At 44.8% G+C, this 25,610-nt stretch overlaps 1 protein-coding gene across 1 annotated transcript in view; it reads left to right on the forward strand.

Moving 5' to 3' along the window:
- Positions 1-25,610, forward strand: part of LOC103304367 (zinc finger protein 420-like) — a 49,501-nt gene that overhangs the window by 22,245 nt on the left and 1,646 nt on the right. The window contains exons 3-6 of the mRNA XM_054710548.1: positions 11,202-11,345; positions 13,311-13,437; positions 24,081-24,154; positions 25,027-25,470. Of these exons, the coding sequence (XP_054566523.1) occupies positions 11,331-11,345; positions 13,311-13,437; positions 24,081-24,154; positions 25,027-25,470 (660 nt within the window). The 5' untranslated portion in view covers positions 11,202-11,330. The remainder of the gene's footprint in view (positions 1-11,201; positions 11,346-13,310; positions 13,438-24,080; positions 24,155-25,026; positions 25,471-25,610) is intronic.

Genomic DNA, 25,610 nt, shown 5'->3' on the forward strand with positions numbered 1-25,610 from the left:
AAAAGAAGCAATGTTTCCATAAGTATAATTATTTACAGTATTGTCTATTTTTTATTGACATTTGAGTATATTGAAAAGGAAATATTAATGTGATTCTGTTCCCATATCACTGTTGCTACCCTGTTTTATTCCTGGTGTATGTGTGAAATCATGGGGTTGTTACTGCCTTAAAGACCTGTGAGCTCTTGTATATTGTGTGGGTTTCACTGACGTATACTTATCCGTGGAATATTTTGCATATTCGAAGGCACACTGCTTGAAGACCATCTAAATGGAGATTGTGGTTGACTTAGAATGTTTTATGTCATCACAAAGGGCATTATAAATTTTGACTAAATTTGCCAATTACAGTTTCAGGGAATTATGGTGGCAATTCATTAAAATCCTGATGTATCTTCAAAGTAGGCATAGATAGAAGTGATGAACATTAGTTGATGTGGTGAAATAAAGAAGATATGAGGCATATCTGAGAACGCATATAGACAGCTCATCCCTAAGTGCATAAAATTATTATACGTTCATGTTTTCTAATTGATTAGCCTCCATTCAAAAGACCAAATGAAGCACAGTTATTACATAATTATATCACAATGCCATGACCTTCCCGGCGAGTTTAGTATGACTTGAAGGAGGGCTGACGACACAATAAATACACTATACAAATACATGAATTTATCCACAACCCTCAGCCAGTGGGAATGTGATACAACAGGGCAACACACCCATTCTTTTTATAGGCATGACCCAGAGAGGCACATAACATTTTCACTGACATCCCATTTGCTAGAACTTTGGCATACCTGGCTGCAAAGGAGTTTGGGAAATGTAGTCTTCTGCTAAGAGGTAATGCATCCAGCCAAAAATCAGGTGGTCCGTTATTAAAGGAAGGAGGGGAAACTGAAAATCTGTCTCTGAATCAGATTCCTTCATAAAAATACTGATTTCTTGTTTTATTTGAAAAAATTAGTACTTGCTCCTTCTGTTAAGACAGATACTGGCCTTCAATATGAAGAAGGAAATTATGATACTGGCTGCCCATGTAATTATAAACACCTCTGTAAAGTCTGTAATTTAATGTCTGTTCTGTAATAAAAGTGACAGTTTGTTTGGCATTATTCAACTTATAAAAAAAATATATATATATGAATTTAAAAGGCATTTGGGGGGCCAGGTGGAACCTCTTTTGTGAAGAACACCAAGTCAGGGTCCTGCCGGCTTTTAATTCAGTTTGAATACACATTTTCTGTTTAGTAATGCATACAGGTAGATCAAAGGTAAAGTTTGTTATACAGTGTAGTGATTATCTGGTCAGCCCTAATCATTTGGCTAAGTGGATAGAGCATCGGCCTATGGAATGAAAGGTCCCAGGTTTGATTCTGGTCAAGGGCATGTACCTTGGTTGTGGGCACATCTCCAGTAGGAAGAGTGCAGGAGGCAGCTGATCGATGTTTCTCTCTCATCGATGTGTCTAACTATTCCTCTCCCTTCCTCTCTGTAAAAACATCAATAAAATATATTTTTTTAAAAGATTATCAGGTCAGGAAATAGCCTGGAGCGATTGCAATCACAGCATGTCAAACTTGTGCTGATATTCAGCCCTGCTGAATATCAAAGTCCATTGGCCTTCCAATGTCTCTTTTGTACTATTATGCTAAGTGCTGTTTGCTTTAGCCTCCAGCTTCAGAAGATTAGTAATGCATCTTAAATGTTTGTAATGTGCATTTTGACAAATGGTTGCACTTACAGTGTTGGTTTTCATACTTTATTTGGAGTATGGGTGAACTTCCTATTTTCTTTTTTAAAAGTATATTTTTATTGATTTCAGAGAGAAAGGGAGAGGGACCAAGAGGTCAAAACATCAATAAGGAGCTGAAACCTGTTTGGGTCAGTGGATAGGGCGTCGGCCTGCAGACTGAAAGGTCCCAGGTTCGATTCCGGTCAAGGGCACGTACCTTGGTTGTGGGCACATCCCCAGTAGGGGGCGTGCAGGAGGCAGCTGATCGATGTTTCTCTCTCATCGATGTTTCTAACTCTCTATCCCTCTCCCTTCCTCTCTGTAAAAAATCAATAAAATACAAAAAAAAATCAATAAGGAGAGAGATTTATTGATGGGCTGCCTCCTGCATGCCCCACATTTGGGATTGTGCCCACAACCCGGGCTGGTTGCCCTGTGGGGGAATGGAATTGCGAGGTCGATGCTTGATCACTGAGCCATGCTGGCTGGGCTGTTTTCATTAATAAAGCTGAGTGAGTGTGGATGTGTTCATGTGTTTAACCTTCAAGCTTGTAGGTAACAGTATTGGAGTTGGCAATGCAGTGTAGTTATGTCAGTAGCAAACCCTTTTCTCAGTGGCCTGGAACTTTAAATAATGTGAAGAGATTCCTCCCTTGTTGATATATTTTTCTTGTTCTTGTATCTACGGGGACATTATGATGGTCACAATAAATATGACAAGTGTTTCTGAGAGTTGAGCTAAACTACGTTCTGATGTTGCTGCCGTGGCCTTTGTGTTCTTCAGCAAGGAGCCTCGAAGTGACACCCCCTCCTCCACAATTTTGTGAACCACCTCAGGTCCTCAGTCGGGCACCAGAGAAGCTCAGGCAGGGGCTGTGGCAGGTACTGCTCTGGGGGAGCCCAAAGGGAGGGTCGCTGGGGGAGGGCACCCAGGCACCGCCTTGAGCACCAAGTGGCCTTGGTTCTGCAGTTTAGAGCCGCCAGGGGAGGAGAGTCAGAGCTCAGGCGTCGGGAAGTCTCCAGAGTTTCCTAAATGTCTGTTTTGTTCATAAGTGATCTTAATTTTGGCAGCTACTTAGGATAACCATAATACAATGGTCCGGACTTCAAACATGAGTGAATTGATTTGCAGGCATTACTCATAGCGTTTACATGTGATTCATCCCTGACTCCTACAACTTACCATTGGGAAATGAGGTGAGGATCCATTTGAAGTTAAAACTCACAAGTCTGGCGAAGTCTAAACGCCGGATGTAGCCCTGATGTTCTTTTTAATTTTATAAAATGCCATTATTTATTTTTAGAGACAGTGCACTACTTCCTTCTGATTGGATTCAGAATGTTACCAGATGGTGTCTGGGCCCAGGGCAGGTCTGCCTTAGCGCCCCTCCCCTTAGCGTGTGGGTTCTTGATTGTGTAGGAAAGACTTCACAACACCAGTCCAGGTGGCTTTTGAGAGTATGTTTACTAAAGCTGTGAAACACAGAGGGCTTAAGGGAGGATAAGCAAGTGGACAGAGCCAAGAAAATGGGGGCCTTAGAGCCCATTTCAGGGCACTAGCCTGGGTCAAGCTGCAGCTGCCCGCTGCTTACCTGGTTGCAAAACTCCTGTCCCTTAGCATTTAGGAGAAAAATAGCAAAGACACAAGGCAGCACAGATTCTTGGAGACCAGGAAGCAGCTAGCGAGGAGTAGTGGTCACATGGGTGTCCTGGTTCTGGTGTAAAGCAGTTCATCTGCATGTGGGAAGCATGAGGGTCACTGTTGGCCTTGAAATACTTGCTGCTGTGCTTCCGACAGCGACAGGGGTGAGTCCACATCCACGGGGGACGCCCCACACCCAGCCTGCTTCCCCGCCCAGATGGAGGGTCCGCGTTCAATCGGAGGGAACTCTGAGCCATCACTGTAAGTTCCAGGGGCAGCCGGTAAGCAGAGATAGAAATGAAAGCCCCACATTCATTCCTTCTCCAGTGGACTGTTGTAAGTGTGTACAAGCTGGTAAATACCAGTTCCTTTGCATGGGCCATCCCTTAGGATCACACAATGACTAAAGAAACTAGATATTGGATACTCTTCTACTTCCTGACATTCCCATGGAGCATTCATACGTATAAGAATCTCCTGATATTTTGTCTCTAGGTCTCATTATCTGGACCAGGGGTTTTATAGTTTTGTTCTGTTACGGACAAACTATTGGATCTGGATCATTCATAGGAATTCAATATCAGCTAGATATTAGTTACACTTTTTGCTGTAGTGAGTAATATGGAGGACATGCATTGATGTAAAATACACAAATTTTTTTTTCACACGGTCATTAGGAAAATAGATGAAGCAGACATTGTCCCTTGGGTTAGAGGGTGTGCTGTCTTCATTTTGTCCAGAATGCATATTCTGCTGTGAGGTTAAAAGCTCTAAGTTAGAGATTTCAGCATTGTTTATCTCATGGCACATATGAGCTAAGTACTGAAATTCAGTGATCCACCAAGATATATATTTTGCCAGTTTGCAAAAAATAAAAAAAATAAAAAATACATGATTTTGATTCATGCACACGACTCAGCTATTACTGTGTTGCCATTTGTCATATACACTGAGTGACCAGATTATTATGATTTCTGATCGCATAATAATCTGGCCACTCAGTGTACTTCTCTTGAGTACGTCATTTATTTGATATCAAAGATACTATACATTGTGCACCTGATCATTTTTCCCCTTTGCACTGGCTGATAGAAAGCTCAGGGCAAATAGGTGGTTGATCTCCACAAAAGTCTAGAATACTTTTTGGTGCCCATTTGAGATAGAAATACACTGAGTGGCCAGAGATCATAATATGTGTTCAGAGATCATCATAACCTGGCCACTCTGTATATTATTAGACATTCTATGGATAATGTAGTCTGTGCTACTTACTAAATACTTAGATGTTGCTTGTTCTAAAATTTCTTGCAGCACACAGTTTGCCTGTGTGGCATTATCGTTGAAAATCTCTGGTGTAATCATATCCAATCCATCTTATCTAATGTGTCATTTAAGACCACTTTTTCCTTTTGGAAGAGCTGTCCATTGATGTCAATGGGAAGCTAAAGTTCCTTACTATGAATGTATTGATTTAAAAATGTCAAAATCTATATACCTCTCAATAATCAAAATATTAATGGAATAATGCTTCAACAAGAAGACACAGGGTAGCTGAATGGATAGGAAAATAAAACCCATACATATGCTGTCTAAATGAAACCCACTTCAGATCAAAAGACACAGCATGAAAGTAAAGGATTGGGAAAATCTCTGCCTTTGGGTCTGAAAGATCCTTTTCTACAGAGAATTTTGCTGTAGTGAGAGCTCTAATCGTGGACTGTGTACATTTAATAGTTCTGAGAATAACTGTACTCAGAGTTAGCTGACCCATGTGGAAGCGCTGACCCCTAAGTCAGCATGTAAACAGTTTTTCAATACCCAAAACCCTGTGGTGCTGGAGCAGGGCTGCTGGAAATCTCAGGTAAAGATGCCTCTCTTTTATGTGAACCACTTAATTGATGGCTTTACATTCTCTTTCTAAAAATTGGAAATTCTATAAAGCAAAAGTTGTTCACTTGCAGGGGAAAAAGTGTGCGCTTGTGTGTAAAACGTGTAAAGGAAATGAATGCAACACAATCATAGTAATCAGTCATTAGCTAACATTGTAGGTCGTTAATAACTAGAAGCCCAGTGCACGAATTCGTGCATAGGTGGGGTCCCTTGGACTGGCCATCCTATCCAAGGTCGTGCTTGTCAAAGGAAGGACTGTGGGAAGTTGGCTGACTGTCTGGGCTGAAGGGGGAAGTAGGGAAGGGCTGCAGGAGGTTGATTATATGTATACTAGAGGCCTAGTGCACGAAATTCATGCACGGGGGTTGTGTGTTTCCCTCAGCCCAACCTTCAGCCTCTCCAATCTGGGACGTCACTCTCACAATTCAGGACTGCTGGCTCCCAACTGCTCACCTGCTTGCCTTCCTGATTGCCCCTAAGTACTTCTTCCTGCCAGCCTGATCACCCCCTAACCACTCCCTACCAGCCTGATTGATGCCTAACTGCTCCCCTGCCAGCTTGATTGCTCCTAACTGCCCTCCCCTGCAGGCCTGGTCACCCCTAACTGCCCTCCCCTGCAGGCCTGGTCTCCCCCAACTGCTCTCCCCTGCAGGCCTGATCGCCCACAACTGCCCTCCCTTGTAGGCCTGGTCCTTCCCAACTGCCCTCCCCTGCTGGCCATCTTGTGTCCACATGGGGGCAGGATCTTTGACCACATGGGGCAGCTATCTTGTGTGTTGGAGTGATGGTCAATTTGTATATTACTCTTTTATTAGATAGGATAGAAGCCTGGTGCACAGGTGGGGGCCAGCGGTTTGCCCTGAAGGGTGTCCTGGATCAGGGTGGGGGTTCCGTTGGGTTGTGGGGCATCCTGGGCGAAGGGCCTGTGGTGGTTTGCAGGCCTGCTACGCCCCCTGGTGACCCAAGCGGAGGCCCTGGTATCTGGGATTTATTTAATTCCTATAATTGAAACTTCGTAGCCTTGAGAGGAGGCCAGGAAGTTTGGCTTCCTCCATCGCCGGGGAAATCCAAGCCTCCTGCTCCCTCTGTGGCCGCAGCCATCTTGGTTGGATTAATTTGCATACCCACTCCTGATTGGCTGATGGGCGGGGCTTCTAGGTATAACAGAGGCACGGTCAATTTGCATATTGTTCTTTTATTAGGACTAGAGTCCCCAGTGCTTGAAATGTGTGCACTCGGGGGTGGGGGGTCCCTCAGCACAGCCTGTGCCCTCTCGCTGTCTGGGACCCCTCACTTCTTCCTGCCTGCCGGCTCACTGCTCCTTACTGCTTAGCTCCGTGTTCCTTACTGCTGCTGTGGAGATGGGAGTGGCTCTGGCCACTGCGCTTGCCAGCCCTGAGCCTAGCTTCTGGCAGAGCAGAACTCCTGTGGGAGCACACTGACCACCAGGGGGAAGCTCCTGCATTGAGCGTCTGCCTCCTGGTGGTCATTGCTGGTCATAGTGACTGCATGTTCTGCTGTTTGGTCAATTTGCATATCAGGCTTTTATTAAATAGTATAAGTTAAACATAATCCTCTGATCTGACTTATTTAAAATTACAGATTTCTAAACAGGTCATATCTTTAAAGTAAATAAAGATTCATAAAACTCCAATGAATACTTATATTCATGAAAATACTGGAAAATAAAGGGTGATGGAAGTGAGTAAACTGTCAATAGTTATTTTTATAACTTTTAAATATTGTTGATTTTAAAATTGTTTTGTTTCCTAAATATAAGGAAAACTAACAGGAGACATTCTACATTAATATCAATGTCCCATTAACTAGGTTATAGGGACTAGTAAATTTAAAATATTCATTTAAAAATGCCTCCCCAGAGACAGCCGTCTACGAGGTGAGGAGAGAGGCCGAGGGAGAAACCCACTTTGTTGACACCTTAATATTGGACTTCCCAGCTTCCAGAACCGTGAAAAAATAAATTTCTGTTGTGCAAAAAAATAAATAAAAATGCCTTCCCAGAACACAAAGACTTTAAAGACCACAACTAACAACTAGATTTTTTTTTTTTTATCACTTGAAATCAAATAAAATCTGTTTCCCACTGTGTTGGATGAAACCTTATCTCATCAGGTGCCTAACCATGAATGGATATCTGGGTCTGTCTCTGACACCCCCTAACTCAAGCTGCCTCTCCATTCAGATGGGGGGACAGGGAGGGGCTGAGAGAGCAGGCTGCCCTTCCCCTCCCCCCTCCTCACTGAGGGTTTAAGGATCCAGGCAAGTCAGAGGCAGAAAGTTTCTGGTTTCAAACCCAGTCTGCCCGCCTTTTGAATTCTCTGTAACTTCCCTGTGAGAATGTGTTACCGGCTGTGAAGATCCTGGAAAGACACCTCCTGGGACATGTGCAGCTGAAGGTCAGGCCAGCCAGTAGCTCTCAGCATCGCCTCTGGGATCTGGAAACTTCTGTGTGAATTCCAGATGCCTCCTCCCCAAACCCCTAACAATGACATGGGAAACTGTCGCCCGTGGGAGGAGGTGAGGGACCCAGGGCTGCCCCCTCGCTCCTGCCCCGCCCTCCCTCCCTCTGTCCCCGCACAGGCCCCGCCCCCACCGCGGAGTCGCTCAGCTCAGGCGCTGGCCCCGCCCATCCCGCAGGGAGGCGCATGCGCAGTTCCTGGCAGACACAAAGCGGCTGTGGAGGGGAAGGTGGCGGTTCCCTGAGGAGGTGTCTGTGCTTTAAAGCCGCTGCTCTCCGCCCCCCTCCCCGCAGGGAAGGCTGAGGGCGCTGCGGGCGCTGAAGTCCGTGGTGAGGTCCCCGCCCCGGAGCCCCTCACGGCGGTGAGTCCGGTCCCGGGCGGCTGCGCAGTGGAGGCGCCGCGTTCCTTTGGGGGAAACTGAGGCCCGGCCCGCGGTCTCTCCGCCTGTGGCTGTGGGCCCCGCCTGCCGCGTGGTTTTCCTGCTGAAAACCATCCCCGGGGCCGCCGGTCCCCCCGCGGGGCTGGGAGTCTGGGTCAGGGGGTTCCCACTCTTTGCTCCTCCCCCGCCCGGCGCTTTCCGCCCACAGAGCCCGGATGGCTCCCGGCCTGGGGGTCTGCACCCCGCCTTCCTAGGTCCCCCCATTAATAAGGGGTCTGAGTGCCCGGGGAGCACAGTGTCCATGGGGAGAGGCTCAGGGGGAAGAACGCGGTGTCCCCAGAAGAGGTGACCTGCCCGCAGGGAGGGCTTTGTGGGGCGGTGACTGCGGGGGGCGGGGACCCGGGCTGGGGGGTCAGGAGGGGAGGGAGAGAGAGACAGACACGTGGGAGGAGGAAGGGCGGTGAGGGGTCCACAGAGTGGCCCATAGGGGTGTGGGGGGACTGGACGGCGATGGTGGGAGTGAGGGGGGAACTCGGGAAAGCAGCCTGAGGAGGAGGGAAGTGGGGAACTAGGGGGAGGGGAGCCCAGAGAGAGGAGGGGAGCTGAGGGGAGAGGGTCCTGGTGAGCAGAAGTGGGGGCCGCACAGGAGGAGGCACCTCAGACGGAGACTCTGGTTCAGAGGAGAAGAGTTGGGGAGCGAGTGCAGGGACGGAAAGGGGGGCTTAGGGAGGAGGGAGCAGAGGGGAGCAGCGCGGAGTCCCCAGCTGTGGGGAGCAGGACAGACTGTCACGGGCAGCAGCGGGGACACGGGCGTGGGGAGGGACAGACGGACGTGTGTGGAGATGGGAGCCGTCAGAGACCAGGAGAAAGAGCACCGGAAGGGAAATGGGTGTCAGGAGGTTCATGGTCCGGGTGTAGGGACAGACAGAGAAAAGGGGGGGAAGAGCAGGGGAGGGGGACACAGGAAAGGACCACAGAGGAGAGAAAGGGAACAGGGAGACAGAGACAGACCCATGGACAGAAATACATGGTAGTGGGAGGGGAACCGTGGTCTGGGTGAGGGGTGAGCTGATGGGGTGTGGATGGTTAAGTTTGATATAGTGGCTTGTGGCTATATATGTTTAATTTTTTAAAAAATATATTTTATTGATTTTTACAGAGAGGAAGAGAGAGGGATAGAGAGTGAGAAATGTCGATCAGCTGCCTCTTGCACACCCCCTACGGGGAATGTGCCAGCAAGCAAGGTACATGCCCTTGACCCTTGACCAGAATCGAACCTGGGACCTTTCAGTCCGCAGGCCAACGCTCTATCCACTGAGCCAAACTGGTTTTGACTATATATGTTTAATTTAACAATGGAATGTTTCCAGCGGTTCTCAACCTGTGGGTGGCGGCCCCTTTGGGGGTGGAAGGACCCTTTCACAGGGGTTGCCTAAGTCAAGACATCCTGCATATCAGATATTTACATTACGATTCATACCAGTAGCAAAATTACAGTTATGAAGTAGCAACGAAAATAATTTTATGGTTGGGGGTCACCACAACATGAGGAACTGCATTAAAGGGTCTCGGCATTAGGAAGGTTGAGATCCACTGGTTTAAACAGATTTGAATGAGAATTACAAATCTCCAGTTCATAAGGCTTGCAAATTGTATAATTATTTGCTTCCATTTGCAACCTTATTCACAGAGGGAGAGACTGGTATGTTGATCCTGGGCCCCATGTCATTTCCTGGGATGGCAAGAAGGAGGTGACCTGGGACAAGAGATGATTGAGTGATGCTTTATCACGGATTATTAGAAGCACTGGATCTTTTTTTCTCTCCCATGGATTATCTTTTTGAATCTCTGACATTCAATTCATGTAAATGACCATTAACTTCTGAAATCAGCAGTGGTGATGTCTGACACCTCTTATCATTAATATTTTTAAAAAATATATATATTTTATTGGTTTTTTACAGAGGAAGGGAGAGGGAGAGTTAGAAACATCAATGAGAGAGAAACATCGATCAGCTGCCTCCTGCACACCCCCTACTGGGGATGTGCCCGAAACCAAGGTACATGCCCTTGACTGGAATCGAACCTGGGACCCTTCAGTCCGAAGGCCAATGCTCTATCCACTGAGCCAAACCGGTCAGGGCTATAATTCTTTTCTTAATATAACATAGTCTTCACCTTTTTAAAGCTTTATACCTAGAAATCATTACATTAAAATGACACAACCCTGATTGTTTTTGGTTTTAAACGTATTGTGTGTAGTTCAGATTCTGAGCCCTGCATCCTTTCTCCTGTCTATCAGACATCAAGACTCTCACTGGCACTTAGCAATAATATGAGGCGATCTCAGCGTTTACTTGGTAAGGATGGCAATGATCTTCACAGTCGTGAGCCAGTTGTGTGAGTTGGTCCAATGTTCAGCTCCTCTTTCCTTCCCTTCATGTGATTTGTTGAATTAGTGTCTGTGAGCCACACAAAGGAGCAGTTATCCTAAGTCCCTCTTGTCCATTCTCTGAACATATTGAAGGATGGACGGGATTGACCTGGAACTTGGTTCCCACAGAGACCCTCTTTTCAGGTGAAGTCATTTGATGAGCATATTTCAGTAGCTAACTTTCCCCAAAAGCTTTAGCATGAAGATCTATTCTCCATAATTTCCTGGGAAAGGAGGAAGGAAATCTGCTTGGGAAGCTGCACATGTACAAGTTCCTCCTTCCCCCCCTCCCACTCCCCACAGGTCTCAGGTGAGCTGGGTCTGGTGTCTGTGCCCAGGGCTACTGAGAGCAGCTCTGGGGGAGCCTCCCAGGCCCCGGGAGGGAACTGGTTAAAGATGCCAGGACCCGGGCCCCAGGGCAGGCTTTTTCAGGGGAGGGAAGGGGTGTTCTGTTGGGTTTGGGGACACAGCAGAGCAGCACATGCTCTCAGTGCTGTAGGAGTCTGTGGATGTCTTTGGAAGGACAGACACATGAAGACATACACTCAACAACTCACAGTGTGGTCTCCATGTGGGAGCTCATTGTTCCTGACTCTCCTGTGACCAAGGACAGGAGGGGGTTTTCTTTTCCTCATTTCCAGGTCCTTCTGACTGAGTGTGAGGTGAGCTGATGAACAGGCTGCGTGGTCACCTTTGAAGGCACATTCTGTGACTCCTCAACATACTGTCACCTGAGGAAACAGCCCAGACCCCATCAGGACCAGGACCACATGGCTGCTCCTCAGGTAAAAGATGTGTCCTGGGTCACAGGCTGTGTTTGCTTTTTCTGAAACATCTGTTGATCTATTTCTCTTTCCCTTCCCACGCCTGTGTCCCTTCCTGCTGCTCCTGTTACACTCTGTCCTGCTCCCCACAGCCGGCTGACTCAGTGCTGCTTCTCGCTCTGCTCCATCATCACGAAGACCCCCTTTCTGTGCCTGCACTCGCTCCCCCCAATTCTTCTCTCTGAACCAGTCTCTCTGTCTGAAGTGCCTCCCCCTTTGTTGTCCCACTTCTGTGCATGAGGACCCCTCTCCCTCTCAGCTCCCTTCATCCCTATGGGGCTCCTTCCTCTCCATATTTCTCTACTTGTGATGTTCTTGCCTTTCCATGTAGTTTTCCTTTCTCTCTTCATTTCCTTTTTTCTTATGATTGTCAACGTCAGCAGTTCTATATTTCTCCTCTCTTTTTTAATATATGTTTTTATTGATTTCAGAATGGGAAGGAGAGGTGGAAAAAGGTAGAAACATCAATGATGAGAGAGAATCAGCCGAAACCGGTTTGGCTCAGTGGATAGAGCTTCGGTCTGCGGACTGGAAGGTCCCAGGTTCGATTCCGATCAAGGGCATGTACATTGGTTGCGGGCACATCCCCAGGTGGGGGGTGTGCAGAAGGCAGCTGGTCGATGTCTCTCTCTCATCGATGTTTCTAGCTTTCTATCCCTCCCCTTCCTCTCTGTGAAAAATCAATAAAATAAAAAAAAAAAAAAAAGAATCATTGATCAGCTGCCTCTTGCACACCCCACACTGGGGATTGAGCCTGCAATTTGGTCGTATGTCCAGACCGCATATCAAACCAGTGACACATTGGTGCATGGGTCAGCACTCAACCATTTGGCCACACCAGCTCGACCAGCCAGAATAATCTTGTTCTAAGAATACTCATGGTAAATTTCCCACTAGGATTGTGGTTCCTATATGTCCTATTCCATGAGAACTGAATTCCATTAACAAAGCCTTTTAGTTCAAATTTGTATATGAATTATTTTCTGTGTTTTCTTTTTCTCTGTATTCAGAAGTATGGCCCATGATGTGGAAACATTGGCATCACAAGTGAAAAGTGAGCTTGTGACACGTGTGGAAACACAGGCCCCATCTCAGACCCTGGATCAGGATCTGTGTGTTTACATTTCGTTGCGGTCTACTTCACACTTGAGAAGAAGTCCATATACTTCCAACCCACCATCTCATTTCCAGCTGTCCATGCCTTAATTTAATTTAATTTTTTAATATATTTTTATTGGTTTCAGAGAGGAAAAGAGAGAGAGACAAACATCAATGATGAGAAAGAATCATTGATTGGCTGCCTCCGGCACACCCCCTTATGGGGATGGAGCCCACAACCCAGGCATGTGACCTTCACTGGAATCCAACCCGAGACTCTTCAGTCCGTAGGCCGACACTCCACTGAGGCAAACCAGCTAGGGCAGTGGTTGGCAAACTGACTCTCGAGCCACATGCGGCTCTTTGTGCTTTGAGTGTGGCTCTTCCACAAAATACCACGTGCAGGCTCGCACGTACATTGCGATTGAAACTTCATGGCCCATGCACAGAAGTTGTTTTTCAGCTGTCTAAAGAAATTTCAATCGTTGTACTGTTGATATTTGGCTCTGTTGACTAATGAGTTTGCCGACCACTGGGCTAGGGCCATGGCCTAATTTTAAAGTTTATTTTCCTGTAAAGTAAAATCTGAACCTGGATCTGTGGGCATGTGTCATCCTCATGTGTCAGAAAACACATCAGAGAATGTTACTGGGGCAAAGTGTTCTTTCTGGATAATTCAGGATACCCCCCTTGGTCAAAACCTCTTCTCCTAACACTGTTTTCATGTTGGGTGACATTGTGAACTCTGCTGGTGACCTCTTGGTAACTGTGTCTTTTCTTTTTCTTTTTCTTTTTTTTTTTTTTTTGTGTGTGTGTCTTTTCTTTCAGGGACCGTTGACCTTCAGGGATGTGGCCATAGATTTCTCTCAGGAGGAGTGGGAGTGCCTGGACCCAGCTCAGCGGAAGTTGTACCTGGATGTGATGGTGGAGAACTACAGCAACCTGGCCTCCCTGGGTGAGGATGACTTCCTTCCCGAGTTCCTCCTCCACCCCACGATTTTATTTCCTTTATTATTATGACATCTCTAAGGGGCTTCTGCTTTCTATGGTAAAGTTTGTTCTGTAGGAACAAATTGTATCCTAGCTGGTTTGGCTCAGTGGATAGACTCCATGGCCTGCAGACTAAAAGGTCCCAGGTTCAGTTCTGGTCAGGTGCCAATGCCCGGGTTGTGGCCTTGCTCCCCAATAGTAAGGCCACAACCCGGTGGAATGCAGGAGGCAACCAATCAATGATTATCATCATTGATGTTTCTATCTCTTTCTCCCTCTCCTGTCCTCTCTGAAAGCAATAAAAATATAGTCTATATAATAAAAGTGTAATATGCAAATCAACCAGACGGCCAAACAGTGGAACTACCATCCGGGACTATGCTATGACACCCACTGGCGCCCCGATAGCCAAGATGGGTGTGATGCGATTGGTCGGGGGCCCGGCTATCGCCCCATGATCATCCCGTCGAGGGAGGCCCAGGCCGCCAGCTGTCTGGATGATCAATCGGGTTACTCCATGATCGTCCCAAAGAGGGAGGTCCAAGCCACCAACCAGTGGGCTGCGGGGTTGGGCGTAGCCTCACTCTCTGATGGAAGCCCGGGTCCTGGGTGTAGGAGGGAAGCCGGCGCTGGCAGCCAGGAGAAGGACAGCATACCCCTGCTTGAATTTCATGCATCAGGCCTCTAGTTTTTTAAAAAAGGAACAAAGTGAGGTTTCTGTGGTGTATAAAAGAAAGGCTTGATGTATGTGAATTAGGAACTCAGTGTTTACACACATTACATATTGTCTACACTAATTAAGGTACTATCAGAAAATAATACTTTAGAAAATCATTTTCTAGAATATTCTAATATTCTACCATGTCTTCCGGCTAGAGGTCAACCTGGATTGAAAACGGGAAAGCCTCACCATAACCAGTTTGGCTCAGTGGATAGAGCGTCGGCCTGCGGACTCAAGGATCCCAGGTTCAATTCCGGTCAAGGGCATGTACCTTGGTTGCGGGCACATCCCCAGTAGGGAGTGTGCAGGAGGCAGCTGATCGATGTTTCTCTCTCATTGATGTTTCTAACTCTCTATCCTTCTCCCTTCCTCTCTGTAAAAAAAATCAATAAAATATATTTTTTTTTAAAAAGAAAAGAAAATGGAAAGGCCTCTATCAAAACTCACACTTCATTTTCTTTTATTTTTTGATTGTTTAAGATTTTGTTGAATTCCAGTTAGAAGGGAGAGTTAGAAAGAGATAGAAACTTCTGCTAGGCATTAATTGATTTTTTTGTATGTGCCCCGAACAGAGATCAAACTTACAACGTTGGTATATCAGCATGATCCTCTAAGCAAGTGGGCTGCCTGGGCAGGCAGATTGGATTCTTTCACTTACAAATATGGATCTAGGCATCTGTCATGTCTTTTCATGGCTTGATGTGTTATTATTTATTTATTTTTAAGTATATTTTATTGATTTTCCACAGAGTGGAAGGGAGCGGGATAGAGAGCCAGAAACATCAATGAGAGAGAAACATTGATCAGCTGCCTCCTGCACACTCACTACGGGGTATGTGCCCACAACCAAGGTACATGCCCCTGACCGGAATCGAACCTGGGACCTCTCAGTCCGCAGGCCGATGTTCCATCCACCGAACCAAACCAGCCAGGGCTATTATTTCTTCACTAGAGGCCCGGTGCATGAAATTCATACACGGAGTGTGCGTGGTGTCCCTCAGCCCAACTTGCACCCTCTCCAATCTGGGACCCCTCGAGGGATGTCCGACTGCCCGTTTAAGCCCAATCGCACCAGGGCTGCTGGCTCCCAACCGCTCGCCTGCCTGCCTGCCAGCCTGCCTGATTGCCCCTAACCACTTCTGCCTGCCAGCCTGATCACCCCCTAACCACTCCCCTGCTAGTCTGTTCAATACCTAACTACTCCCTGCTGGCTTGGTCACACCTAACTTCCCTCCCTTGGCAGCCTAGTTGCTCCTAACTGCCCTCCCCTGCCGGCCTTGTCGCCCCTAACTGTCTTCTCCTGTAGGCCTGGTCGCCCCCAAATGTCTTCCCCTACAGGCCTGGTTGCCCCCAAATGCCCTCCCCTGCAGGCCTGGTCACCCCTAACTGCTCTTTCCTGCAGGCCTTGTTCGCCCCAACTGCCCTTCTCTGCAGGCCTGGTCACCCCTAACTGCCTTCCCCTGCAGGCCTGGGTCCCCCCCAACTGCCCTCCCTTTTAGGCCTGGTCCTTGCCAGCTTCCATCCCTTGCTGGTCTGATGCAAGGGAGGGCAGTTGGGGGTTACTGGGCTGCCACAAGCGGAGCAGTTAGGCATCGATCAAGCTGGCAGGGGAGCATTTAGGCATCGATCAGGCTGGCAGGGGAGTGTTTAGGGGGTGATCAGGCTGGCGGGCCTTCTTGTGGCTTGTGTCCACATGGTATAGCCATCTTGTGTGCTGGAGTGACAGTCAATTTGCATATTACCTCTTTATTAGATAGTATAGTAGTGAATATGACTTCATTGTATGTACTTCAGCATATTTATCCATTCACTTGTTGATGGACCTCTTTATTGCTCCCAATATTTATAAATTATGAATAAACAGCCCCTTGTAGGCTTTTGTATAGATAAAAGCCTTAATTCAGGTTAAATAGTAAAGAGCCCAATGACTGGATCCCATGATGAGTGTATATTTAGTTTTATAAAAACTTCCAGACCGTCTCCCCAAGGGGCTGTAGCATTTGGCATTTTCAGCAGCAGTGATTGGAGTTCCAGTTGCTCCACATCACAAAGGCATTCGGTGGGGTCAGTGTTGTGGATTCTGACCTGTTCTGTGGTGGTTGAGTGTTGCTTGCCTGTGCTCTTTGTTACTTCTTATTGTTTTAATGTGCATTTCCTTAGTGACATAAGAGGTGCAGGAACTTGTTACACTGATCTTCTATGTGTATATACACTGAGTGGTCAGATTACTATGCATTCACAGATCATAATAATCTGGCCACTCGTATATTTTGTAGTGGGTGCGTTAAGGTGCTTGGCCCTTTTCAGTCATGTTGGTTCTTTTGTCCTGTACCTGTTGACTTTGATATATAGATTTCAGACAGAAAGGGAGAGGGAGAGAGGCAGAGAAACATCAATGATCAGAGAGACTCATTGATCGGCTGCCTCCTGCACACACCCTACTTGACATCCAGCCCGCAACTCGGGAATGTGCCTTGACCAGGAATCGAACCGTGACCTCCTGATTCATAGGTTGACGCTCAACTGCTGAGCCATGCCAGCTGGGTCATGTTGACTTTTACAAATCTATTTTCTCAGCCTATCCCTTTTCTTTATTTTCTGTTGTGGATACCATATTTGTTGCTATTGTTTTGAGATATAAATTTTGTATCCTTACATGTCAAGTCACATGAAGTCTGTTAATTTATTTCAAATGATAGAGCATCATTATAAAAATAGTCCTTTATTTCCAGTCCCATATCTTCATTATTGAAAATAATACTGCAGTGGATAAATGGGTGGGTATATCTTTTTGAATTCGTGTTCTCTGTATAAATCCCCAGAAATGGAATCTCTATATTACCTGGTACTTGTCTGTAAATATTGGAAAATCCTCCATCAAGTTTTGATAGTGGTTGCACCAATCCTTTATAATCCTTTATAATAAAGAGATAATATGCTAATTAGACCGAACAGCCGAATGACCTTCCGGATGACCTCTGGATGAAGTTAGGGCTGTGAGGGCCGGCTGAGGCTTAGAGGGGTGGCAAGGGCCGAGTTCCTTGCATGAATTTCATGCACTGGGCCTCTAGTGTGTTTACTAGTATAATCTTGCTGACAGTTCACGAATGTTCTCATTTCTCCACTTGAGAAATACTTGTATTTTGATTGGTAATACTTGTTGGTAATACTTGTTGTATTTTGATTTATGGATGATTGGCATCCTCTTAGGTGTTTGGTGGTATTTCATGGTGGTGTGCATTTGCATTTCTCTGATGATGAATGAGTTGAACATCATTTAATATGTCTATTGCGCATCTGTATGTCCTGTTTGGGAAATGTCTGTTCGGGTCCCCTGTCCATTTTTCATTCATATTGAGTTTTGGTGTTAAGTTGTGTGAGTTCCTTAAATATTTTGGATCTTTAGCTTTTGAGGATGTAGCATTGCTGGGTTTTTGTTGTTGTTACTTGGTGGTTTCTTTGTTATGCCAAACTTACTGTTTTGTAGTCTCATTTCTTTATTTATTAACACCTTTGTTATGCCTAGGAAGATATATCCAAACCAGTATTTTTAAGAGTGATGGTAAAGTTCATTGACTATGCTTTCTTCCTATGTTTTCATGGTTTCAGGTCTGATATTTTAGTTGTTAATCCATGATGAATTCATTTTGGTTCATAGCCTATGAACGGGATCTAGTTTTATTATTTTTGCATGTATCTGTTCAGTTTTTCTCACACTACTTGGGGAAGAATCTGTCTTTACCTATTGTGTGTTCTTGCCATCTATCTTGTAGATTAGTTAACCATATAGCTTTGGACATTTTTAAAGTTGTGTTACTTATTTTTTCATGTTGACTTGTAAAAGGTCTGGACATTAACTACATATTAGCTAATGTGCTTGCAGAAACATTTTCCCATTTCACAGCTTGTCTTTTGAACGCACTGACAATTTGCTTTAATGTGAAGTTATTTATATATGGGGTGTAATGCCTTTAGACTATTTTGTTTTGTTTACCTTTTCTTTGAGTGCTGTCATAAAAAATCAAATGTCGCCTAAACCGGTTTGGCTCAGTGGATAGAGCGTTGGCCTGCGGACTCAAGGGTCCCGGGTTCGATTCCGGTCAGGGGCATGTACCTTGGTTGCGGGCACATCCCCAGTAGGGGTTGTGCAAGAGGCAGCTGATCGATGTTTCTCTCTCATCGATGTTTCTAACTCTCTATCGCTCTCTCTTCCTCTCTGTAAAAAAATCAATAAAATATATTTAAAAAAAAATCAAATGTCATAAAAACTTTTCTATATGGCCTAGCCGGATTGGCTCAGTGGATAGTGTCAACCTGTGAACGGAAGGGTCCCGGGTTCGATTCCGATCAAGGGCACATGACCAGGTTGCAGGTTTGACCCCCAGTAGGGGCCATGCAGGCGGCAGACAATCATTGAATCTCTCTTAATGTTTCTATCGCTCTCCCTTCTTCTCTGAAATCAATAAAAATGTATTTTTTTTAAAAAACAAAAACTTGCCCTAGCCAGTTTGGCTCAGTGGATAGAGCATTGGCCTGTGGACTGAAGGGTCCCAGATTCGATTCTGGTCAAGGGCATGTACCTTGGTTCTGGGCACATCCCCAGTGGGGGGTGTGCAGGAGGCAGCTGGTCAATGTTTCTCTCTCATCGATGTTTCTAGCTCTCTATAAAAAATCAATAAAATATATTAAAAAACCTTTTCTGTAACTTTTCTTTTAATAGATTGAGTTATTACTAGCTTTTGTTTCAATCTTTTATCCATTTTGGTTTAATACTTGTATACGGTATTTAATAACAGTCCGACTTCACTCATTCTTTTACACGTAGGCATCTAGGTATCTCAACACTGTTCGTATATGTGAGACTATCCTTTACTTCTTTGTGGTATAGGCGCCCTTGTAGAAGATTATTTTCCTCATTCGTGAGAAGTTGTAAGCAGCCTCTTGAGTCTACAGTGCTTCTTTTTTGTAGTTGTTGTTGAACCTCGCATGAGGACATTTTTCCATTGCTTTTCAGAGGGTGGGAGCAAGTACGGGGGAGAGAGAGGGAAACATCGATGTGAGAGAGACACATCGATTGGCCCCCTTCTAGTCGCGCCTCAACCCAGGTGGGGTGGGAATTTCAACCAATTTCTGTGCCCTTTAAGGGGAATTGAACCCGCCTCCCTTAATTGCACAGGATGATGCTCTGATCTTGAGCCACACTGGCCAGGGCCTACCATGCTCCTTTATTTACCTCTGTCTTAATGTGTAGATGAGACTTTTGGATCACACCAGTTTTGAAATCTATATATATTTTTTAATCCGGAAGCAAGATACCTTTAAGGTTATACTGTCTCTCCCATGTTTGTTTTGGTTCCGTGGTGTCGTGTGTCATTTCATATCAATTTCAGGATGAGGTTTGCTAATTTTGTGAAAAGTGTCATTGGGACATGGCTAGTGATGGCTTTGAATGTTTGTTAACCTTGGGTACTCGTGACAGCTTATACCATTAGAATTGCAGTTTAAGGTCATTGCATGTGTAGTTCACTTATTGATTTCTTATTTAATTACAGCCAGCCCTACTTTATACTTTATTTTTATTGATTTTTAAAGGAAGTGAGCAACTGGTGGAGAGAGAGAAAAGATACAGAGAGAGAGAGAGAGAGAGAGAGAGAGAGAGAGGCATTTATTTCCCCACTTAGTTATGCATTCATTGGTGACTTTTTCGTATGCCCTGAGCAAAGATCAGAGTTGCAATGATTTGGTATCAGGACCGCACTCTAAACAACTGAGCTACTCTGGCAAGACGAGAGTGTCCTTATCTGTGGTATAGACAACCTTGGTGAAGATCTTTAGACCCTATCCAGAAGAATTTCTATGTGGGCCTTGTATTCACCTTGCTTTATTATTTCCCTTGGCCTTAATGTCTGTATTACTGGTTTTTGTTTATTATTTTTTATTGATTTCAGAGAGGAAGGGAGAGGGAGAGATAGTTAGAAACATCAATGATGAGAGAGAATCATTGATTGGATGCCTCCTGCACGTCCCCTACTGGGGATCAAGTCTGCAACCCTGGCCTTTGTCCTTGAGTGGAATCAAACCCAGGACCGTTCAGTTCACAGGATGGTGCTCTTATCTACTGAGCCAAACCAGGTAGGGCTGTATTACAGTTTTTAGATAACAGAAGCTGTGAAGTATTCTATATAAAAAAAGAAATAATATGCAAATTGACCCTCATGCCCTTGCACAAGATGGCCGCCACCATGTGGTCAAAGATGGCCCCTGCAAGATTGCCGGCAGGTGAGGGCAGTTTAGGGGTAATCCGGGGCCGGCAAGGGAGGGCAGTTGAAGATGACTGGGCAGCAGGGGAGGGCAGTTACGGGCGATTGGGCTGGCAGAGGAGGGCAGTTGTGGGCTATCAGGCTGGCAGGGAGGGCAGTTGGGGGTTACCGGGCCGGGAGGGGAGGGCAGTTGGCAGGGGAGGGCAGTTGGCAGTGACCAGGCTGGCAGGGGAGCAGTTAGTCGTCGATCAGGCTGGCAGGGGAGTGGTTAGGGGGATGATCAGGCTGGCAGGCAGAAGTGGTTAGGGGCAATCAGGCAGGCAGGCAGGCAAGTGGTTGGGAGCCAGCAGTCCTGGATTGTGAGAGGGATGTTCCAGATTGGAGAGCGTGCAGGCTGGGCTGAGGGACACCCCCACCCCCCAGTGCACAAATTTCATGCTCCGGGCCTCTCGTGTTTTAATACTAGGAAATCTAAAGCCTTTAATTTCATACATTCTTTTATTTTTTTTAATATATTTTGTGGATTTCAGAGAGGAACAGAGAGGGAGATAGAAACATCAATGACGAGAGAGAACCATTGATAGGCTGCCTCCTGTGCACCCCACACTGGGGACCGAGCCCACAACCTCCACTTGCGTCCTTGACCAGACGCAAACCTAGGACCCTTCAGTCTGCAGGGCAATGCTATATACACTAAGTCAAACTGGCTGAGGCCATACATTTTTTAAAAATACATTTTTATTGATTTCAGACAGGAAGGGAGATGGGGAGAGAGAGAGAAACATCCATGATGAGCGAGAATCATTAATTGGCCGCCTCCTGCACACCCCACACTAGGGATCGAGCCTGCAACACAGGTATGTGTCCTGACCAGGAATCAAACTGTGACCTCCTGGTTCATGGGTAGACCCTTAACCAGTGAGCCACTCTCCTCGGACTATTCCTTTTATTTTCTAAAGTTTCACAAGAGAAATCAAAGTGATATTTGTTTCTTTATTAGAACACGACAAATTTTTATATTTCTCTGTTTTTGCATGAACAAAGAATGTTTTTTATGTTCATATGTTAGTGCTGTGTAGAATTTTTAAATTACCTCCAGAAGTGTATTTCTTAAGGATTTTTTATAGGACAGGTCTAATAATGAGCGAGTTTTGGAGCTGGAAAAGTTTTTTCCTCTCCATTGTCGATCTGTTTTGTCAGTATTCTTGATGTATGGTTTTTGTTCATTTATCAGTTCAGTGTTTTATTTCGTCGTCTTTTGTGCCCCCAATAGTATTCTGCTTAGAAACCCCCTAATGATCTTAGAGGAGCTGTCTTTTTCATGAGAAGTTATGTTTTCATATGCTTTTACCGTTGTATTTTGGGTTCATGATATTTTCATTGTTTTTTATCTGTTCTCACGTTTATATTTATTCTACTTAGAGTTCATTGAGCTGCTTGCATTTGTATGTTGCATTCTGCAATTGTCAAGATCTTAAACTATTAATTTTCTATATAAGCTACCTTCTCCTTCTCAGTTACATTGGCAGATCCTGTGTGTTTCTGCACGTGATTGTTGAAAACAACTGTCTTTATGGGGTACTCTTGGAGGTTGACTTGTTAGTGTCTTCGGAGTTCCTTAAATTCTCTTCGTATTTCCATATGTTTATTGGCTTTTCAAAATAAAAATTTTAATGATTTATGTACAAATTCTTTCATCATTTAATTATTATTTTCTTAAATATCTTTATTGATTTCAGAAAGGAAGGGAGAGGGAGGTCGATTGGCTGCCTCCTGCATGATCAGGGATTGAGCCTTCAACTAATGCCTGTGCTCTGACCTGGAACTAAAGTGTGACCACCTGGTTCATTGGTCAAAGCTCAACCACTGAGGCACTGCTTTCAGGCAAATTTTTTGATGTTTTAAGTTAAACACGTCTTTCATGAATGATTCTACTAGTGGCCTGGTGCATGAAATACATGCACGGTGGGGCGGTGTCCTTCAGCCTAGCCTGCACCCTCTCCAATCTGGGACCCCTCAGGGATATCTGACTGCCCGTTTAGGCCCGATTCCAGTGGGATCGGGCCTAAACGGGCAGTCGGACATCCCTCTCACAATCCAAGACTCATGGCTCCCAGCCGCTTGCTCACCTGCCTGCCTGCCTGATTGCCCCTCACTGTATCTGCCTGCCAGCCTGATCACCCCCTAACCACTCCCCCTGCCAGACTGATTGACACCTAACTGCTCCCCTGCCGGCCCAATTGCTCCTAATTGCCCTTGCCTACTGGCTCAATTGCCCCTACCAGCCCACCCCTGCTGTCCTGGTCACCCCTAACTACCCTCTCCTGCCAGCCTGGTCACCCCTAACTGCCCTCCCCTGACAGCCTGGTCACACCCAACTGCCCTCCCCTGCAGGCCTGGTCACCCCTAACTGCCATCCCCTGCTGGCCTGGTCACCCCTAACTGCCCTCCCCTTCAGGCCTGGGACCCCCAAACTGCCCTCCCTTGCAGGCCTGATTGCCCCCAACTGCCCTCCCTTGCAGGCCTGGTCCATCTCAACTGTCCTCCCCTGCTGGCCTGATCGCCCACATCTACCCTCCCCTGTCAGCCATCTTGTGGTGGCCATCATGTGTCACATAGGGGTGGCCATCTTTGACCACATGAGGGTGGCCATCTTGTGTGTTGGAGTGATGGTCAATTTGCATATTACTCTTTTATTATATAGAATTGTATTTTTTAATTTCAAGTACTATGTTTTTCATAGTAGTATGGTGTTTATAAAATACTTTCTCATTGTATTTTTACTTTAATTATATAATATTTTGGTGATATTATTGTCATTTTATTTCTCCTTTTTAGCTTTAAGATATTTAGTTCCATTCTTTTTCAGATAATTAATATATTTCCATTAATGTAGTGCACATTTCATTACTGTTACTTTGTGTTTCTGATGGTATACTTTTTCTGTTTCTTTGCATAACTTAATATCTTTTGTTGAGATTCCAGAATTATAAACAAGCAGGCTTTTGAACATGCTTTCTGTAGAAGGAAACAAATAATAACCATCTGTAGAACAAAGTGTACTTTCAGTCAACACTGTTTTCAGGATCTGTATTCTTGGTTTGGTTGTGTGTTTAATTTCCCAGTTGAATTGTTCCCTGTTTCTCTCTCAGGCCCACAGTATCTTTTCGGGCTTGATACACATCTTCAATGTCACTGTCTTTGTGGTGCTCGAACACTTTCTCACTGTTTCTTTGTAGCAGCCACTGCAGGGCACTCACATGTACTGCCATCATTCTGTTTGCACACTGTGTCATGCACAGCAGACACATGTTCTTCAAAACAGGGATATCATTGAACACACACTTCCCTCATCTCTCTGTCTCTCCAGTGAAGAAACTGGGAATTGGGAGTGTTTTTATAATATGACTATTGTGTGCTAGGGGGTTTGAGCGGGTATCATTGGCAAATGTAAACTACTCTTTCTTCCTCTCTGGTGTGAGTTTTCTTCATTGTACCTATCTTGAGCTTTCTTTGAATTCTTCACTGGCTCTTGGAGTACTCAAAAATGTCATTTGATCAATACTTCCTGTAAACTTCAAAGTGCACTCACCTGATTGTCAAATCTGAAAATTTGTTTTCTTTCAGCTATGTCATCTGAAAATGACCAGGCCTTTATGCCAAATCCCGGAATACCAGATTTATTCTCTGAAATAATACTGGTAAGATGTAAAAGTGTGGTTTTGATAATGTACACTTAATGAAAGCCTTGGAATTTCAGGAAGAGTGTGATGAGAAGGGAGGATTTTAATATAAACAAAACTAATCTGAAACAGTTATCATCATAAATTTCTTGTTACCTATAGAGGTCAAGTATATTATGCATTTGGGAAACCTCCCACTTTAAAGTCAGTTACTTTGGCAGATCAGTGTGTTTCTGCACGTGATGGTCGAAAACAACTTTTTCCTGTTATGCATTCTTGGAAAGGGAATCGGGATAAACCAGGAATTCACATAGTCTGTAGTGTAAATAATCATTTGAATTGTTTAAAATGTAGGGTGGCATTAAATTTTAGTTTAATCACTTCTAAAATGTGTAGATTTATACTGTATCCATAAAATTAAATGTGCTCAATTTAGCAATCTTTTATGCTATTTTTTTATTAAAAATATATATTTTTATTGATTTCAGAGAGTAAGGGAGAGGCGAGAGAGAGGAAATCATCAATGATGAGAGTATCATTCATTGGCTGCCTCCTGCATGCCTCCCACTGTGGACTGATCCTGGAACCGGGGCATGTGCTCGGAATGGAAACAGAACCATGACCTACTTGTTCATTCATCAAAGCTCAACCACTGAGCCATGGTGGCTGGGAAATTTGGCGGTCTTTTAAGCAAAGATTCATTCTTCTTCCTCTGACAATTAATGTTTTGTACTACTATTTATTTTTTGTCTATAATTTTAACAAATTAGGAGAGCTTTTTCTGTACAACCATCTTGGTTTAATAAATGTCACAAAATGGTTCATATGAAATGAGTTACCATGAAATTATAACTGTTACTAAAGGTCTTTCTATCTCCCATTATTACCAGAGTACACATAATGGAAATAGCAACTCTCAATGGATTGAACATTGGAAAAAGTTTAAGCAGAAGTCATATTTTAATTATTGGAGAAGTGAGCTTGCAGAGGACCATTATAAAAGTGGAAATGTTATTGACCAAATGTCCAATCACAATATACATCAGGTTATTCCTATTGTGGAGGAGACATACAATGGAAGTAAATGTGTCCAGTCTTTTCAGCAGTCTTCAAATTACGTTGAACAGGAGAATATTCATACTGGGGAGGAGGCTTACAAATGGAATCCGTGTGGGAGAGTCTTCAGTCAAATATTCAGTCTAAATATAATGGAAAAAATCCATAGTGGAAAAAAACCTTATCAATGTAAAGATTCTGGTAAAACATCTAATTGGCCTTCAAGTTGTATTCTAAATCAGAAAATTCACACTGCAGAGAAGACTTACAAATATAAAGCATGTGACAAACCATTTAAATGTCATTCATCTCTTATTGTACATAAGGGAGGAAATCATACTATAGCAAAATTTTACAAACTCGGGGAAAATGGAACAGGCTTTAGTCAGTCCTCAAGACATACTCAACATCATAGAAA

This window comes from Eptesicus fuscus, chromosome 21 (genome assembly GCF_027574615.1).
Source record: "Eptesicus fuscus isolate TK198812 chromosome 21, DD_ASM_mEF_20220401, whole genome shotgun sequence".
Lineage (NCBI taxonomy): Eukaryota > Metazoa > Chordata > Mammalia > Chiroptera > Vespertilionidae > Eptesicus > Eptesicus fuscus.